Source organism: Lissotriton helveticus, chromosome 4_1, assembly GCF_964261635.1.
Source record: "Lissotriton helveticus chromosome 4_1, aLisHel1.1, whole genome shotgun sequence".
Lineage (NCBI taxonomy): Eukaryota > Metazoa > Chordata > Amphibia > Caudata > Salamandridae > Lissotriton > Lissotriton helveticus.
The window spans coordinates 145,410,774-145,430,357 of record NC_136063.1 but is presented as its reverse complement, the minus strand read 5'-3'; the positions used below and the strand labels follow the sequence as shown (position 1 = coordinate 145,430,357).

At 48.1% G+C, this 19,584-nt stretch overlaps 1 protein-coding gene across 2 annotated transcripts in view; it reads right to left on the bottom strand.

Moving 5' to 3' along the window:
• NRBP2 (nuclear receptor binding protein 2) overlaps positions 1-19,584 on the bottom strand; it is a 383,035-nt gene that overhangs the window by 147,506 nt on the left and 215,945 nt on the right. For both annotated transcript variants that reach the window (XM_078686579.1, XM_078686580.1), the window contains exon 2: positions 9,165-9,287. In XM_078686579.1, coding sequence (XP_078542705.1) covers positions 9,165-9,287 — 123 coding nt within the window. The remainder of the gene's footprint in view (positions 1-9,164; positions 9,288-19,584) is intronic.

Sequence of the window (19,584 nt, the reverse complement as noted above, 5' to 3'; positions counted from 1 at the left end):
AACTCAATGGTGGAACCAACTTCCCAGACTTTCGACTTTACCACAAGTCTTTCTCACTTCGACAAGCTTCCCGCTGGCTCTCTCAGGAAACCTCCCCTTTTTCTCCCCTCTGGCTCTCTGTCGAACAGGAGTTATTGCTTCCTTACTCTTTACAAGAGGTTATCCGCTTCACTTCTAAAGCCCCATGTCTTAATCCTCTTTTATTCAAACATACCTCTTCTCTTCTACGACCTTTAGTCTCCTCTGCCCCGGTCACTCAGGAATCCTTCCTACTATTACCTATATGGTATAATTCACTCATACTAATAAATAACAGACCTATCGCATGGCCCTCATGGAGAGCGAAAGGTATCATCTGGGTACGTCATCTGTTTGATGGCTCATCCCCCTGTTCGTTTCCCCAACTCCAGTCTCAATTCCGCTGCCCTCCTTCTTTTGCACAAAAATTCCTCATTCTTATGGAAACCATTTTAGATCGCTATTATTCTCTTCCGTCTGAAGACCTGCCAGCCTCACCTCCCTCTTTACTTACCGTCCTCTATACTGTTCCTAAAGCTTCTCTTATTTATCGCCACTTCTCAGCCCCTGACCCACACCGTCTTAAATCGAAGTTAGAATTGTCTTGGGAGGAAGATTTGGGCTCTTTATGGTCAACTTCTCTTTGGGACAAAATATGGGCCAGATCTTTGAAGATTTCCCGCACTGCCTCTCTCACTCAATCCCTATTTTTCTTCTATCACAGACTCTACCTTTCTCCTCTTTCTATATCTCGCTTTCACTCCACTTCTATCCCTACTTGCTGGACCTGTAACGCTCCCAATGCAGATCTTTCACATCTTTTCTTCCTTTGCCCATCAGTTCGCGTTTTTTGGACTCAGATATTTTCTCGCCTCTCCTGTATTTTCAACATCTCTCCCCAGTTTTCCACTACCACTGTATTTCTAGGTAGCCTTTCAGATGATCTGGATCTCCCTCCACACTCTCAAGGCCTTTTTGACCTCATGTTAGCCCTTGCATTACAACACATTGTATCTAACTGGAAATCTTTGAACAATTTGTCTCTAAATTGTTGGTGGAATCTAGTATGTCAATCACATAGACTTGATGTTGCCTTTGCCTCCTCCTGTAAACCCCCCCGAAATGTTGAACTTTACTGGTTACCTCTCACTTTATATTTAGATCAATCTGCCAAAAAGATATATTCTCCAGTTTCCTCGGATAATTTCAAACCCCCTTGAATACATGTACTCTGCCTGCAGTTTATGATATTTCAATTTCACTATTGTGATTTCTCTTTTTATCTTTATACTTGTTTCCTTTTCGCTAAAGGTTCTTATTTCAAGTAAATCGCTAAATATTATGTATTTTACTGTACTCTTTTGATTACATTTATTGAATTCTCTATTTTACTCACTCCTTATCCTATTACCATGCTTTTATTTACCTCCCTCCCCTCCCCCTCCTTCCCCCCGTAAAATAATTCCAAATGCTTGGTTTTTTCACTGTGATATTGGCTGCCTATGTTTAATTTATCCCAATCTTTAACTTTTTCTAATTTTTTGCTGATGTCACCTTAATTGTAATATCTGATTTTATTCTAATAAAGCTTTCAAACATAAAAAAAAAAAATCGGGGAAGAGGCCAGGAAGAATGTGGGGCAGGTAGTTAGGCAACCCATAGGCATGGAAAGGGGTGCTGTGTAACCAAAAATGTTTAAAAAAACACTTGCCTTCTGCCGTCTCTCCTCAGCTTCGTTCCTTCTCAAGCCGCCTTCCCCTCAGTTTCAGCAATAGCAGGAAGCACACAGGCTCCCTCCGCTAAGCCAATCACAACGCTGCAATGCAGCATTGTGATTGGTCTGAGCAATGTAGTTCAGCGCCCAGACGGGGAATTTGAGCCTGTGCATGTTCTGCACCCAGGCTGTAATGCAGCCTGGTGGGCAACATGCAAAGTGCGCATGAACTGTTTGGCCGGCCCAAGACGGCGGGCCAAACAGGCACACTTAGAGTGTGCCACCACTCCCCCACTTGTGACCCTAGCCCGCCTCACCCTAACCTAGCCCCGTAGTGAAAAATAAAATGATAATAATGGGGTTATCATTTTATTTTTCCTTTCTCCTGCTTTGAGTGCAGTGGGGCTCCACTCCTCCCCAGAGGCTGAGCTACAAATGCTCTTGAGCACAGATTGCCAAACTGAGCATCTGCTGTGGAGCAGACACCCATCCAGTGCTTGCAGAAGTCAAGTAGAGTCACCCAAGTGGCTGCTCTTAAATACAACACCTTGAAGCTGCCGCGGCCCTTCTTACCGGAGCACAGATATCCCCCAGAGTTGGGAACCCCTCGACCGCAGGATACAGGACCCCGTTTAGCAGGTTGTGGCTACTGCATGTGATAAGAAACATCCTGGAGAACCTGTAGTCCTTTGTTCACCCAGGAAAGACCTTGGCAGAGCATCCAGAGGAGAATCTGGAAACAATGTGGTAATGAAGAGTTTCCAGCTCAAGTGAATATCTGAGGGAACATTTGGTTCAAAGTATTGACGAGTTCGGAGAAGTACATAATTCCCATGTCATGCCGTGTACAGTTAATTAGAAAAGCATGGCATCTCGTGGCTCATCTTAACTGAGATCACCACACACAGGAACGCAGCCTTCAACGTAAGCGGCGTAATGTCTCCAGAGGCTGTACGCTCAAAAAGATTAGAAAGATGATGAAGCAATATCCTGATCTCAAAGTCAGCTTCCCATCACCACTCCCCATATCCAAGCTCAAAACTGGACTGCCTATCAGCAATCTGTCTCTGGATGGTTCTTCAGTCACTTATGAAGAATTCCTGCAAAACTGAATGTATTCGCTTCCCCCATTCTTCTGTCCCAACCACCCTGGTCTATTCCTTCCGGGTCCCTTGACACGTGAAGATCATCTCTCGAAGCAAGGAACCAGCTGTGATGTTCAAGTGACACAATCACCTACAACAGTCCCTCTTCAGCACAACCAACAATGTCAGTGTCAAGACCTTGAACCCCTGAAGGATCCACCCGGACCATCTCCAACACTCTAGTAAGAAGCAAGAGTGCCAACGGCAACAGCCTCCTGGTCGGTCTCTCGCGAAACGTAACCCTGGGATTTTTAAATACTCACTCAGACAAAAACACACACTCTTGTTTGTGTTTTGAAGGCCTTAAAACATGGTTGCTTTACAAAATACTGTGTTTTAAGTACTACTCACAATCCACACTCCTTTCCCTTTCCACTGGCCCATAACCCCTTCGCCGCGGTGGTAATTCGCCCGCACTGCGGGGAGAGAGGGGCCACGGTGCTCATGACGAGCTGGGCTCGTCATGAGGCAAAGTGGAGCTGTGCTCATGACGAGCTGGACTTGTCATGACTCCGCCCACTCCCGTAGAACGCCCGCACAGGCGTGGAATTTTCCGCGCAAGGGAGTGCCGCGGCCGTTATGATGAGCCCAGCTTGTCATGAGCACAGCTCCACTGTGCCTCATGACGAGCTGGGCTCGTCATAAGCATGCAAGAGGTTAAGCCCCCTAAAGAGAGGCTTCCCATATAATGATTAACATGATATGCCAGTGTGATTGTCGGACAATTATAAAGTGAAACCAGAGCAGAGGGTGCGCTCAGTGTCATTTCAATGCATTTATATTAATCCTCGTATTCACCGCAGGAGATCATGTTATAGCAGAATGAAATATAATCACTAGTCCAGTAAGTTCTCATTGGCACGGGAACTGTTTATATTGCCACTCAAAGCGCTCCCATGGTTTCAGACTAAGATGCAAGGGCCGGGGTTTTATTTACTTATTTAAAGTATTTATAAAGCGAACAACCGTCCCCTTAGTGGCATCTTGGCACTGCATCAAAAGCACCCACTCTACATGCTCAAATCCCTTAAAGGGCGAATAGTTCGGTCTTTAAGCATTTCTGAAACGCGAAGAGATCCTCCGTGAGACAAATTTCCAAGGGTAGAGTTCCATGGAGTGCCCTTAGATGATTGAAGGAGCCCCCTCCTTCCCCTATTCTGGCTTCCTTAATTCGTCTGCTACAAATCAAGGCTTGACAAGAAGAATGAAACACTTTTGTAGGTTTGCAAAAAGCCACTCTTACACTCAATATGGCTGGCCCTGAATCATGTGGTTACTTATGGACTTAGCAAAGTAACTTAAACGTGGTTCTTTTCTGCACTGGAAGCCAGTGCGGCAAACTGAGGCAGGCCGAGCTTCTTTTGAGACTGTTGCAAATCAATCAGGCTACCTCATTCTGTACGAGTTGCACGCGATTAAACAAGTAATCGGCCATATCTAGATACAAGGCATGAGCCTGGGGCTAAGGAGCAAGATAAAGATCCTTAATGGGTACAGCTAGCATATTTTCAGATCCAAGGAGTGAACTTGTGTAAATTTCATCCCGTTCCTGCACAGTGGATGGAGGTGTTGACGCGTTTCGACCCCTGGAGTTTGAAGTCTCTTCAGGACCAGGACCTGGTGCTGCTGAAGAAAGAGGGATGATAGCTACTGGCTATGCATTACAGGATCTTTATTCCCCCAAACTTGGTTCCTTGTTTAAAACCATGTAGAGTGCCTTGAGTGACACTACAACAGTCCCCACACTTGTGACAAATTACTGAACTGAAGTTTGTTTTTTCTTCTGTGTAAAATGATCTTCTACAGTGAATAAGAGTATTAATGTACATGTGTTGACATTACACTCTGCACTGGTAACGGCTGGCTCTTTTTTAGGTCTCGGACCTAAAGGCTGCGCTTGCGCAGTCTGGGGTCGGAGAATTAATGTTTTGTAGTAGCGCTTTAGAACCCGCCTCCCTGCCCTGTCTCTCCTCCATTGGCTGGCTTCCTAAACGGAGGCCAGCCATTGGAGGAGAGATGCATCACTCCGATTTAGCCCCGTCTTTTTCGGATTCGGGGGCGTAAGTTTTGCTGTTCTTTTGACAGTGACGTCGTCTGTCCCTCAAAACAGCAAAACCACGCCCCCGAATCCGAAAAATTCGGAAGCTTGCTACCGCCATTTTTTATTTCTCGTCTGCCGGTGAGGATCGTCTTGGTCTTGTTCCCCATTTTCACTGAGGTTTTGTTAGGATTTCTAGCCCCTTCCCTACAGCGCACTCCTGCATCAGCAGCGGCGTTGGATTCCTTCTCGCATTTTCCAGCCTCTGTACCTTTAGGATGAATGCTGGCACAAGATTTTCTGTGTTGGCTTTTCCCAGTAGATTCTTTTCTGTCCCCTGAATACTACACGGTATTCCTATTCCATCAATGCTCCTGTGTGGGAGCCCGACACTCGCTGCTGCGCGACTGCTCCTACCTACCTGTGCTGCTGCGTCCGCCCAGACACCTCCCAGCGTCCCAGCGGCGGCGGCTCTCCGCGCAGCACCGAGGCCGTCTGGCCAAATGTGGCAAGGAAAGCAAATCGAGCTGCTGGGTGAACTATCGACAGAACGGCTCCAAAAGCCGTCAAAATGAGGAAGTCCTTAGACCGGGCATCCCGTTTCAGTAAGTGAAATGCGCAAACCGCTGCTCCTAGCTAAGCTCATCCATCATCCAGGCAGGAGAGCTCGCGACGGTTACAGATTAGCAGGCGCCATATTCCCAGAGTAAATGGTCTTGTGACGCTAAGCACACGTTTGTGCTACTTAATCCTTCAGGGCCCAGTGAGGCATCAGTCTAGGGGTACATTGCCAATATAAATGACAATGCCATTCCCCCCCCCTCTTTTTCATTACGTGGCCCACTGGTGGGTTCTTGGTCCGGGGTGTGGCGCATATGGCGGAACGGATGCATGGCATCCGGTGGACCCGGTTTCGGTGCCGTGGGGAGGCCCCCGAGCAGCGCTTCGATCATTTAGAGGCCATCGTCAACAACTCCTCCCCCCCCCTGCCCCCCCCCCCCGCTACGCCTCTGCCATCTCGAGGCATCATGGCGAACCACCCCCCCTCCCCCCGCACCGCAGGCATGCCGCGCCACGGGCGCTTGGTGGGGGGGGGCTGCGGTGCGAGGCTGGACCCTGGCACGCCAGGGGCTGGTGCTCGCGTGCTTTTCGGGCGGCCATTATTGGAACTGTACACCACCCCCTTCCCCCCGTCTATGTTGTGCTGTCAGATGCAGGGTGAGCCCTGGGGGTCGGTGGACTTGTAGGCAGGGGTTGCCTCTATCGCGGCAGTTGCGGACTCCTGCAGTAGGGCGTGTGCACACCTCGAGGCGATGCAGTTGGATCAGGCATGCCTGTTACATTATGGGGGCACTCCCGCCTGGGCCGGGCCATGGCTCCCGCCTTGCAATAAGTGCACACGCGCGGCCGCTGCCTCGCGGGACACGCCGTCTGGCGTCTGCCCGCTGATGGCATGAGGGTGCCCCCTCTTCCTCCTCCCTCCCGCTTTCAGTGTGCGAAAGTGCCCATTTGGTTTGTTGAGGTTAGTGCACATGCCCTCCCCGGTTGACTGACGGGCCCAATTCAAGTGGCCGAATAGATTTCTTCTTTTTCTTGGTGTGTCTCCATAATTTTTTATAGCATTAGCATCTGTTTGAAGGGGGATGCTTGGTAAAAAGGTGGATGTTATATGGGTCCAGCATGACATACCACACAATATCCCAAATCCAACATCGCATCATGCTTTGAGACAGAACAACAATGCACACCTCAGCAAAACGTCTTCTCTAACCGACATGCACTGTATCTGATAACATCATGATAATCACTAGTCCAGTAAGTTCTCATTGGCGCGGGAACTGTTTATATTGCCACTCAAAGCGCTCCCATGGTTTCAGACTAAGATGCAAGGGTCGGGGTTTTATTTATTTATTTAAAGTATTTATAAAGCGAACAACCGTCCCCTTAGGGGCATCTTGGCACTGGATCAAAAGCACCCACTCTACATGCTCAAATCCCTTAAAGGGCGAATAGCCCGGTCTTTAAGCGTTTCCAAAACGCGAGGAGATCCTCCGTGAGACATATTTCCAAGGGTAAAGAGTACCATGGAGTGCCATTAGATGATTAAAGGAGAGCCCCCCTGCCCCATTCTGGCTTCCTTAATTCGTCTGCTACAAATCAAGGCTTGACAAGAAGAATGAAACACTTTTGTAGGTTTGCAAAAAGCCACTCTTACACTCAATATGGCTGGCCCTGAATCATGGAGAGACTTATGGACATAGCAAAGTAATTTAAACTTGGTTCTTTTCTGCACTGAAAGCCAGTGCGGCGAACTGAGGCAGGCCGAGCTTCCTTTGAGACTGTTGCAAATCAATCAGGCTACATCATTCTGTGGGAGTTGCAGGCGATTAAACAAGTAATCGGCCATATCTAGATACAAGGCATTAGCCTGGGGCTAAGGGGCAAGATAAAGATCCTTAATGGGTACAGCTAGCAGATTTTCACATCAAAGGCGTGACCTTGTGGAAATTTCATCCAATCCTGCACTGTGGATGGAGGTGTTGACGCGTTTCGACCCCTGGAGTTTGAAGTCTCTTCTGGACCAGGACCTGGTGCTGCTGAAGAAAGACGGATGAAAGCTACTGGCTATACATTAAAGGATCTTTACTCCCCCAAACTTGGATCCTAGTTTAAAACCATGTAGACTGCCTTGAGTGACACTACAACAGTTCCCACACTTGTGACAAATTACTGAACTGAAGTTAATTTTTTTTTCTGTGTAAAATGATCTTCTGCTGTGAATAAGAGTATTAATGTAAATGTGTTGACATAACACTCTGCACTGGTAACGGCTGGCTCTTTTTTTATATCGAAAATTATGACAAGGCGATCTAAAAATATTTAATTTTCACTTTATTGGGTACAGTACATTGTATTGAGAGTTCAAAAGCTGCAACTTACAGAACCCTTCTGATGCCTGGCTCATTTTGTGCATGAATAGGAAGTTAAAACAAAGCCAGAGAGGCATTCATTTGGATTATTTTATGGTATTTTTTCTTTTGTATAATTTGTGGGTTAGGCAGCTTCTGTCCAAATAAACAAACAAACAAAAATGCTCTGCACCTTATGTAACATATATATCACAAATAACATTCATTGCCCGAGAGGACTCATGGACTACAAGTGACCTACATTACTTGACATGAATATCAAAACAGGCTAAAATAATGCCGGATGACAGAACCAGGGCCATTTATCCTCATATTGGCTTTTAGGATGGTTTTCTGGTCCCCTGACTAATTGCCATCAGGTTGAACCTTCTCAAAATGTGGTTTTATTTCTAAAAGACAAAGCACTAGGCTAGACTCCAGCACATCACTTTGCTTTTTTTGCTCCTAAAGCGCATCCTTTTTGTCGGCACACATAGTGTTTTCATTGCGGCCACCAATCATCTATACTAGATTCTGTTTGTTGTACTTGCGCTGCTCTCATGAATCAAGCTAATGTACCAACTTAATTTTTAGCTTCAAATTACAAATTCTTTCACACTTACAGGGAATTTTAAATATTCAGTTCTAAATGTAGTTTTTTATCTAAAAATACTTTACTAATCTGTTAATGTTATTTAATTGTCTATCCAGTCTTGGACCACCCCCCTGAGTCGGTGTCCATGAGTTGGATAGCCTTCTCTGGTGTCTCTATGGAGGACACCTACTCAGGTGTCCCCAAGTAGGTGTTGTGGACCCAGTTGGGGTCCGTGGACCCAGGTTAAGAACGTTTCCACTAGCATGTTCCCGAGAGGCCAAACAGGCTGAAACACGGTTGGGTTCCTTCATTTAAGAGGGAACATGTCCCGACAGTTCATGGCTGGAAAGTTCTTTTGGGGTTGGGCTAAAACGGATTCAAATATAGTTGATCCGGGTCTGTATTGATACCGAAGAGCTAGACGTCAATGGCACAATGATCACCTTTCGGTATTTACAAGCAGCTCTGGTTAACTGGACCATTCCTTCCATAGCTAGAAAATTCTAGAGTAGACTGAGGAGTAGACATCTAGAGTAGTGTTAGTAGTAGAGTTACACAGCAGACTCTTGAAACAATTACTCTAGGCTAGGGCCTGGAGACCCTCATGGGTGATTTGCGGCACTTTATAAATCCTTGATTGATTGATCGATCTACAGCATGAATGGAGGACTTGTCTGTAAACAGTGTTAGTGGTACCCACTTCCTCCCCGCTCCCCTTCTCTGAGTTAATCAACATCAACCGTACCTCATGTGCCTTGAAGATCTTCTTGTCGGTGAACTGCAGCTCGTTCCACACCACCTCCACGCCCTCCTCGGTGTCCATGGCCAGGAAGGTGCTTTCGATGCCCGGCATGTTTCCCTGGTTGACCTGCGAGAAAGAAAAGAGCATTGAGGAGTCCACCCGGGCTGTCAGCTGTGAACTACGGCGCATCGGTCATGCTCATGTCAAGAACTTGGTTATTTATAAAAGCAAATTAATATCTTTTGGGGCAGTAAATATACAAAATAGTTAAATAAATATAATAAAGGGTTCATGTGAATGCGAGTTCAGCTACCACCAGTGGAAGCGTCTGCTTGAATGGTGTGCAGTAAAAAAAAAAAAAAAAACGTAAACACAAAAAAGAAGCGAAAATAAAGTAGAACATTCAAAAACATTTCTAAAAATTCAGAAACACTGAATGGGTTATGGTTTGAGAGGGGGGTGGGCTAAGAGAGCAATTTAAGGATTCATTTACGTTATTGTAAGAAATTAAGTCATTGGTTGAGGGGGTTGGAAACCCCACTAAGGCAACAACACTCCTTGTCAGGGTGAACCACAAACAGTCAATAAATGAACCCGTGCTAAAAACCTCTGGTAGTTTGGCACAAAGCATTCGGGTTTAACATAGAGGCAGTGTGAAAAGTATGCAGCACACAAACAGCAACATTGTGAAAATACAACACAAGAAACATCCCAACCCAATGTAGATAAATACAATAATTTATACTAAGTACAATGATCTCATCAGAAAGACAATAATTTTAGAAGTAGAACTGGAGATATTGAATTTTAAAGTTTTAAGTAAAATTAGTGCTAAGAAGCAGAACGCAACTAGTGTGGGTATCTGGTCTGGCTGGACCAGACCAAAGTCACAAGTTAGGCTGACCGTGATGGAGCGCAGGCTGGGCACAGGACCGAGTTTGGCCCTCTGGGTGGTGTACCTTATGTCCTTGATGTGAGGACTGCTGCTGTTTCTTTGCAAGGCTTTGTGTCGCTCTATGTCAATTCTGATTATGCTTTCAGGTGTGCGTCACTCTGATTCAATTCTGATGAAGCTTTCAGATGTACAGCGAGGCTTTTCAGGGCTTTCTGTTGTTTGGCGTCGGTTCTAATGAAGTGGTCAGCTGAGCAGCGAGCCTTTGTAGGGCTTTGTGTCTCCTTCTTGGATCCGGTGTAGCTTTCAGATGACATCTGCGTGACTTTGTGGACCCTGCAGCACCTTGCACCATATCTGAAGGAATTTTCAGTTAGGCAGGGAGGAGTGTTCTCTGATGCCAGCCAAAGGTTCAGGACCGGAGGGCACTTCTTGGAGATCAGGGATCACTCCAGCAGAGGCCAGCAGCAGGGCTCAGGTAGTTCCAGTTGGTGCTGGTCAGCTGGCCAGTTGTAGGGCAGGCCTCTTGAAGCATTTAGTGTCCCTGTAATTCAAACTGGAGGTCAGCCAATTGAACCTTGAAGTCACTCTGTGTAGCCTGGGACTAAGACAGGCAGGTCCAATCTTCCTTCTTTAGACAGCAAGGCAGTGCTATAAACAGCCAGGAAGTCCTTCTAGCAGGAGGCAGCCCTTCTTCTGAATCTTCACCAGGTTCAGGAGTGTTCTGTTGAGTGGTTATGAAGGCCCTCTTTTTATACAAGGTGCCAACCTTTGTGTGGGGGGGTGGATTGCTCTGCCCTACCTCCAAAACTAGATCTGCTTAGTCCTTCCCCTTCCACTGGTCCAGTCCGTCCCCTTCCACTGGTCCAGCCTCTCCAAACTGTCTAGGTTAACAAAAAGCAGGGCATGCCTGGTATGAGGTTCTTTTAGGTGTGATGTAGGCAAAAGCCCTTTGAAGTGTAAGAGAGGTTGGGTAATGCCTCTGCCCAGCCATGCTGTCCTAAGTTCCCTTTGCTTTTTCTCACTGTCTAGAAGCAATATCCAAATCCCAACAGCTGAGTCATTCACAGTCATGTGACCCAGGGCACTGGCAGGAAGACACAGTTTGTTTGGGCAAGAAAATGCCTATTTTCTAAAAGTGGCATTTTCAAAATTGTAACTTAAAATACGATCTCACTATTAAAGAGGGATTTAAAAATATAGCTAATTTGAGTGCAAATAGCATGTCTTGGTTTTCAATCTGAAGTTAGCACTTATTAAATGTAATAAGGTACCCACTGTTCGTCAATGGAAGAGACACGCGTTCCAGCCATGAAAAAATGACTCCCCAATCGGGACATGTAAAACTTAAGTATACATGTCCTATTTTTTAAATGCAATGCACTTGCTGGCCTTCCTTAGGGGTGACTTATACGTATTAATAAAAAGGAAGGTTTAGTCCTGACAAAAGATTTATTGTGTCTGGTCGAAATGGTAGTTTAAAACTGCACACACCCACTGCAGTGACAGGCCTGAGACATGTTTTACATGCCATCTTGGTGTGCGGAACAATGAGTGCGACTTCTTACAAGTAGCATTTTATTTATAGTCCAATGGTAAAGGTAGCCCCATTTACTAGGGACTTACAAGTAAGTTAAATGTTCCAATTAGGTGTAGGCCAATGTCACCATGTTTTAAGGTGAGAGCACGCACCTTAGCACTGGTTAGCAGTGGTAAAGTGTACAAAGTCCTAATGCCAACAAAAACGAGTTCAGCAAAAATGCAGAGATCAAAGCCAAAATGTTTGGGGGAGGGGGGCGGTACAACAAAAGGGTGTGTGTTTAGTGTTTAACCTTAAAGTAAATTATGGTATGATGGGTGATGTAAGGTGGGTTAGAGAAAGGGGTGGTGTAATGGTTGGAGTACGGGATTGGGCTATGAGTTTAGGTAAGAGGCAGTGTAAGGGAGACGTTCAGGTTATTTTTAGGGTTGAGGCTAGAGTAATGTTAGGTGAGAGGCATGATCTTGGGTTACAGGTTAGGTTACTGTTAGGAATGGGATTAGGACTAGGGTATGTTTAAGGTATAAGGATAGAATAAAGTATGGTAAGAGGGATTCTGAAAGGTGTTCTGGTTAGGGCCCGAATGAGGCAAGAGTTGGAGTTTGGGTAGGAATTAGAGGAAGGCGAGGTGTTAGGGAAGGTTTTATGTTTAGGGTTGGAGTTAGAGGTAGTGTTAGGACTGGGCTACGAGCTGAGGTAAGAGACAGTTTCAAGGTTTCAGGGTTTTCACAAGGGTTAGCGGTGCAAGATCTAAGAGATGATGCAAGAAGGAGGTTTGGTAGAAGGGTGGTCCAGTGGGTGGTACAGGGTGTGCCCTTCCCAAAAAATTGCAGAGACTGCATGGGTTAAGGTTAGAAATGCATGGCTAAAGAGGAAGTAACTGGGATTATGGTTAAGCCTTAAAGTACTTTTTGTAGAACTCTCATATGGTGTAGCAAAAATTTGACTTTGTACCTCTACACTTCTGTTGGAATACGTGTTATCCACTTCCTTTATTTATATTTTTGGCCTCAACGTTTTTGACATCTGCTGTTTGTTATTTAGCATTTTTTTAAATGAAATCCTGTGTACGAGATATTTATTTATCTTGTCTGTATGAGGGCGATGCTGTAAAAGGGTTGAAGCTTGAGCTCACTGCTTTGGATGAAATAAATGTTCAGCCCGCTGAAGTTGCCTGCAAAGTTCAGCTCACTAGTAGCTACCTCCTCGACAGGAGGATGACAATGAGAGCAAGGTGGATAACCCCACAAGCAGAAAGAACTGTGTGAAACTATACACAATACCCTTTGGAGATGCACCACCATGAAACTGCTCTCTACAGATGTACCCTATGTAGTTTGCATTCATATTTTGCGACATAAGAAATATGTCATGATTTACTCTTTCTTCTTATACTTTGACCCTTTGGGTGGTCCGAACCGGTCGCTCCACCCGCCGCGCGGCCCTCCTTGGTGTGCCTGATATCGTATTCGCACTGTATCTCCTGCATTCGGTGCCATTGTGCCTGGTATCGTATCCATATTGCCTTGGTGTGCCTGATATGGTATTCGCACTGTATCTCCTGACTTCTGTGCCATTATTATTGCATTGTTTTGGTATTTGTGCCAGCGACCTCCTTGGTTGTGCCCCCGATCTCGCCTGTGCCATTATTATTGCATTGTTGTGCCCTTAGCCCGTCTCTCCTCCCCGCTCCCTGCCGCTGCTCCCCCACGGCCCCACCCCCGCTCCCTCCAGCATCTCCGGACCGATCCCCTCCCCACTCGCCACCTCGCTCCCGCCTCCCACTGACAATATAAGGCAATACCCGCGAGGCGAGGAGCTGTGACCGTCCTGACCTGGCCAGAACCAGTCGCTCCACCCGCCGCGCGGCCCTCCTTGGTGTGCCTGATATCGTATTCGCACTGTATCTCCTGCATTCTGTGCCATTGTGCCTGGTATCGTATCCATATTGCCTTGGTGTGCCTGATATCGTATTCGCACTGTATCTCCTGCATTCTGTGCCATTATTATTGCATTGTTTTGGTATTTGTGCCAGCGACCTCCTTGGTTGTGCCCCCGATCTCGCCTGTGCCATTATTATTGCATTGTTGTGCCCTTAGCCCGTCTCTCCTCACCGCTCTCAGCCGCTGCTCCCCCGCGGCCCCATCCCCGCTCCCTCCAGCATCTCCGGACCGATCCCCTCCCCACTCGCCACCCCGCTCCCGCCTCCCAGCTGCTCCTCCCTCGCTCCGCCCCCTCAACTCTCCACTTATGGCAGAGTTGCATACGCGCAGCAGGCGCGCCAAAGGTAAGCCGGTCTGCGCCCGTCCGCGCCTGGACTGCGCCCAGCGCCAGACCCCCTGGAGCCCGCAGAGGCCATCCCACCCGCCAAACGTACGACGCCGCCACCCTCACTGCACTCAACACCGGCCGACTCCCCGACTGCTACCGAGCCAACCCAGGACGCACCCATGGACCCTTCACCTGCCAATCCTGCAAGTTCTGCTGCATCAAGACCTACACTGCATCCGCTCACGCCAAGCGGAGCTCCAACATCAACCACCTGAAGTGCATCCTGCTCAACACCCGCTCGGTCCACAGACACGCCATTGAACTATGGAACCTACTCGACTCCACAACTCCGGATGTCGCCTTTCTCACTAAAACCTGGATGAACGCCTCATCAGCACCCGACATCGCCATAGCCATCCCTGACGGTTACAAGATCATCCGAAGGGACCGCATCAATCAAACAGGAGGAGGCATCGCCATCGTCCACAAGAACACCATCCGCATCACGACCAGCTCCGACGACACCCTCACAGCCGCCGAACACCTACACTTCCAGATACACACCGGCCCCAAGACCACACTCAGAGGCACCCTCATTTACAGACCTCCAGGACCCCGCACACAATTCAGCGAAGACATCGCTGACTTTGTCAGCCCACACGGCCTCCCCTCCGATGACTACATTCTCCTAGGGGACCTCAACTTCCACCTGGAGAATAACAACGACAGGAACACCACCACCCTGCTGGACAACCTCGCCAATCTCGGACTCCAACAACTGGTGAACACCCCCACCCACTACGCCGGACACACGCTCGACCCAATCTTCTCCTCCAGCAAGCACATCTCCTTCAACCACTCCACGGGACTCCACTGGACAGACCACAGCTGCGTCCACTTCAGCTTCAGAAAGACCACGACCCACCACCACCCACAACAGGTCCCCCGCAGAAGCTGGAACAAAATTACCACCGCCCAGCTCACCACATCACTAAACCAGAACCCTCCTGCCAGATCAACTGACCCCAATAAAGCAGCCAACAACCTCGCACAGTGGATCACCAACTGCGCTGACGACCTAGCACCCCTGAAAAACCATCCCAACAAACCAGGAAGCAAAAAAGACTCCTGGTTCAACGACGACCTCAAGAAATCCAAAAAGAACTGCCACACCCTCGAGAAAGCCTGGCGAAGAAACCCAACCACAGACAACATGACCGCCCTCAAACACGCCACCCGCAAATACCACCAGCTGATCCGCACCACCAAGAAGTCAGCATTCAGGGAGCGTCTAGACAATAATGCCCACAACAGCAAGGAATTCTTCAGCATCGTCAAAGAGCTCACCAACCCCAGCGCCGGCAACAACTACATCATTCCCTCACAAGACCTCTGCGACTCTCTCGCCTCGTTTTTCCACAGCAAGATCGCAGACATACGCAACAGCTTCGGCGACCAGACCACTCCCCCACCCACAGAATCGAACCCCCCCACCACCACCCTCCGCGCCTGGATCCCGATCAGCACCGAAGACACCATCCGCACGATGAACACCATCCACTCCGGATCACCAACCGACCCATGCCCCCACCACATCTTCAACAAGGCCGACTCCGTCATCGCCCCTCAACTCCGGGACATCATCAACTGCTCCTTCAACACCGCCACCTTCCCGGAAAGCTGGAAGCATGCCGAGCTCAGCGCCATCCTGAAGAAACCTTCAGCAGACCCCACCGAACTTAAGAACTACCGCCCCATCTCGCTCCTCCCTTTCCCCGCCAAAGTCATAGAGAAGACCGTCAACAGTCAGCTTGCCGCCTTCCTCGAGTCCAACGGTTCCCTCGACCCCTCACAGTCCGGTGTCCGAGCAAACCACAGCACAGAGACCGCCCTCATCGCAGCCACAGACGACATCCGAACCCTACTCGACAATGGGGAAACAGTGGCCCTCTTCCTCCTGGACCTCTCCGCAGGGTTCGACACGGTCTGTCACCAAACCATAATTCAACGCCTCAGCAACATCGGGATACAAGATAAGGCACTGGACTGGATCATCTCGTTCCTTGCCGGAAGAACCCAGAGAGTCCGCCTCCCCCCGTTCAGATCAGAGGCCACCGAAGTCATCTGCGGCGTACCACAAGGTTCATCGCTCAGCCCCACCCTCTTCAATGTCTACATGAGCCCCCTCGCATCCATCGCACGCCAACACAACATCAACATCATCTCCTACACCGACGACACCCAGCTGATCCTCTCCCTCACCAAAGACCCAACCACCGCCAGAACCAACCTACACGAAGGGATGAAAGAAGTAGCCGAGTGGATGAAGAACAGCCGCCTAAAACTGAACTCAGACAAGACGGAAGTCCTCATCCTGGGATCATCCCCCTCTGCCTGGGACGACTCCTGGTGGCCCCCGGTCCTAGGCAGCGCACCCAAATCAACAGACCATGCACGAAACCTGGGCTTCATCCTAGACTCCTCCCTCTCGATGACCAGACAAGTCAACGCTGTCTCATCATCATGTTTTAACATCCTACGCATGCTCCGAAAGATCTTCCGAAGGATCCCCATCGAAACAAGGAAGACGGTCACCCAAGCACTTGTCACCAGCCGGCGAGGACTACGGAAACACCCTCTACACCGGAACCACAGCCAAACTGCAGGAAAGACTTCAGCGCATTCAGAACGCCTACGCACGACTCATCCTGGACATACCTCGACATAACCACATATCAGAACACCTGAGAGACCTGCACTGGCTCCCCGTCAGCAAGAGGATCACGTTCCGTCTCCTCACTCACGCACACAAGGCCCTCCATGACTTAGGACCCAGATACCTTAACAACCGCCTGACCTTCTACACCCCCAACTGCCAACTGCGTTCGTCCAACCAAGCCCTCGCCGCGATGCCACGCATTCGAAGATCCACCAAGGGAGGTAGATCCTTCTCCTACCTGGCGGCTAAGACCTGGAATTCCCTCCCCTCCCACCTCCGTCGTACCCAGAACCACCTCTCCTTCAGGAAGCAACTTAAGACCTGGTTGTTCGATCAGTAGCGAACTCATCTCCCCTAAGCGCCTTGAGACCCTCTGGGTGAGTAGTGCGCAATCCAAATTTCTGATTGGATTGGTGCTGGTGACGGAACCACTCCGTCACCAGCCACAGACGGGCTGTGCTAATGACGGAGTGGTTCCGTCCCGGCCCCGCCACCACGCCTGCGCGGCAGCGATTTCGCACCTGCGCTGAGCGTTCTATTGAGCAGGCGGGGCAGTGACGGAACCACTCCGTCACAAGCACAGCGCGCCCGAGGCTCGTGACGGAGTGGTTCCGTCACGAGCATGGCGGCGCCGCGCGCCCCCCCTCCCCCTAGCGCTGCGGCGGAATTACCGCCGCAGCCAAGGGGTTAAGCTCACAGTTCAAACAAAGCAACAATAGTAAAATGTCACATATAATGCAGTGAATGTGGAGAAAGGTTCTATAGTTGGGTTACCCATGACGCAATCATTGTATGGATGGGATTTCATTTTAAAGATCGTTGTTTTTGATGTGACATATCTTTTGGGCATGACATTGAGAACGTTAATTATCGATGTATCGCCTTCATGAGGAAAATTGCCACCTGGATGTCCCTTAATTGTCTTCAGTTAAATGAGAATAAAACAGAGATCCTTCTGTTTGGCAAAGCTCAGATCCACTGGACAGACGGTTGGTGACCTGCTGAGCTTGGCCCTGCCGCTTTGCCCACAAACATAGCCAGGAACTTGGGTATCCTGTTAGACAATAAGCTATTAATGAAACAACAAGTTATGTCCTCCTGTGGCACGTGCTTTGGGGCAATGTGCTTGCTCAGGAGGTTCTTTCAATGGCTTCCGCTGAGCTCTCCAAAAACCCTTATCCAAGCATCCATACTGAGCCGCCTACACGGTGGAAATGCTCTTGTTGCACCATCTAACGAGTCCCTCCTTTTCAAGATGCAGGTAGTCCAAAACACTGCAGCTCGCCTGGTTAACAAAATGCCACCAGGCCCACCTTCAGTTCCATTACTTGGAGCCCTTCACCGGCTCCTCTTGAGGAAAAGAGCACAGTTCAAATTACTTTGCTTGACTCATAAAGCCTTGTCAGGCAATAGACCCAAATATTTGCAGGAATTAACTTCTTCTTTGCCCCCGGCGTCTTTGTACATCCCAGTGCAGTGGCCCAGCCTTCTTTGATCTCACTCCCTACCACTGGGGCAGGCTTCCCTTGTTCATTAGCGCATGTACTGACTTCCCTGACTTTTAAAAGCATCTTAAGACCTGGCTGTTCTAATGGCTGCTTCTCCATCTGCCCGTCACCTCAGCGCCGAGATGCCCCTCCGGGGGCGAGTCGGTGCGCTATACCAAGAATTTATTAACATAACATAACTGATTGGTTACATTAACTGGAACCAATACAGCTACCAGAATACATTGATTTGTTATATGAAAGCCTAGGACAGGAAGTGACGTGTAGCATGACACAGATTCATGCGTTAAATCCTAAAAGTATCAGATTAAACGTGCTACAAAGTAAACATCCCTTTAACGAGTACATACGTCTACTGGCCCAATGGCATGCGTAAGAGGGAAGCGATTCACAGGGGCCTGTAGTCTCAGCCATCAAACAACATTCACCCACAGTTCACTGAAGTACATCTTTTATTTATTTTTTATTTATTCATAGCTGTTTTATAATGCGCTCTGTTACTGCCAGAGTATCCTGGCGCGAAAGAAGAGAAAAACAAGCAGGTGGCCAAAAAAAACAGAAGAATTTTAAAATAGTCTAATAAGCAAATCTAAAAAGATGAGTTTTCAGTGCCTTCTTAAAAGGTACAAAATTCTGGATTGATCTTAAAAACAGTGGCAGAGTGTTCCAGGCAGATGCCGCAAGGACAGCAATTGACTGGCCTCCAAGGCGCACTCGCCGAAAGCGAGGTACGCTCAACAAATTATGATCAGCTGAACGTAGAGATCAAGTGGGGGCGTAGCGGCTAAATCTTCAGAGGCCAAATTAAATCCCTGTTTTTAGTTACATGGAAACCTGTTTGGAAAGTCACCCCCCAGACCAGCTACAGTGACGCTATACCAGACAGAGAAATGGCAGATTTTGCAAAATACAGATGCCAATAACATTAAATCACATGACATGACTTAGAGGGTAACATTTTATATTGAAAAGAAACTTCCAAGAATTGTTTGTTTTTATGAACAGCTTAAAGAAATGTGTTAGTCTTCAGGAGCGCTGTTCTACAGATCTGATATTTAAACTGTGTAAGACATAAACACAGAGGGAACAGTAAAGACACATGATCAACATTCAGAACTGTTTATGAACTTGTAATCCACGTAAGACCATAATAACTGTGTAAAAAACAACCTCATGACCACTTGAAAACACTACTTGCTTGTAATAAGACAATGACGTCACCACTCGACTGTAATATGTTATTACAGATGAGTTGTCACATGGCAATGCTTGCTGGAGGAACCATAGGGCAAGTTCAGGGAAAAGTAAGTAATCATGCAGAATTAAACAGTGGCAGCTAACTCTCCACCTCTTACTAAGAGGTGGAGAGTTAGCTGGCTCTTACCTCTGAACAATTTCCCAGAAAAATTCCCAGGCATCATCGGATGAGGATAGACTTATGGCAACATGTCTATTTATCACACTACTGGAGCACAGCACAAGAAGACAGCAAT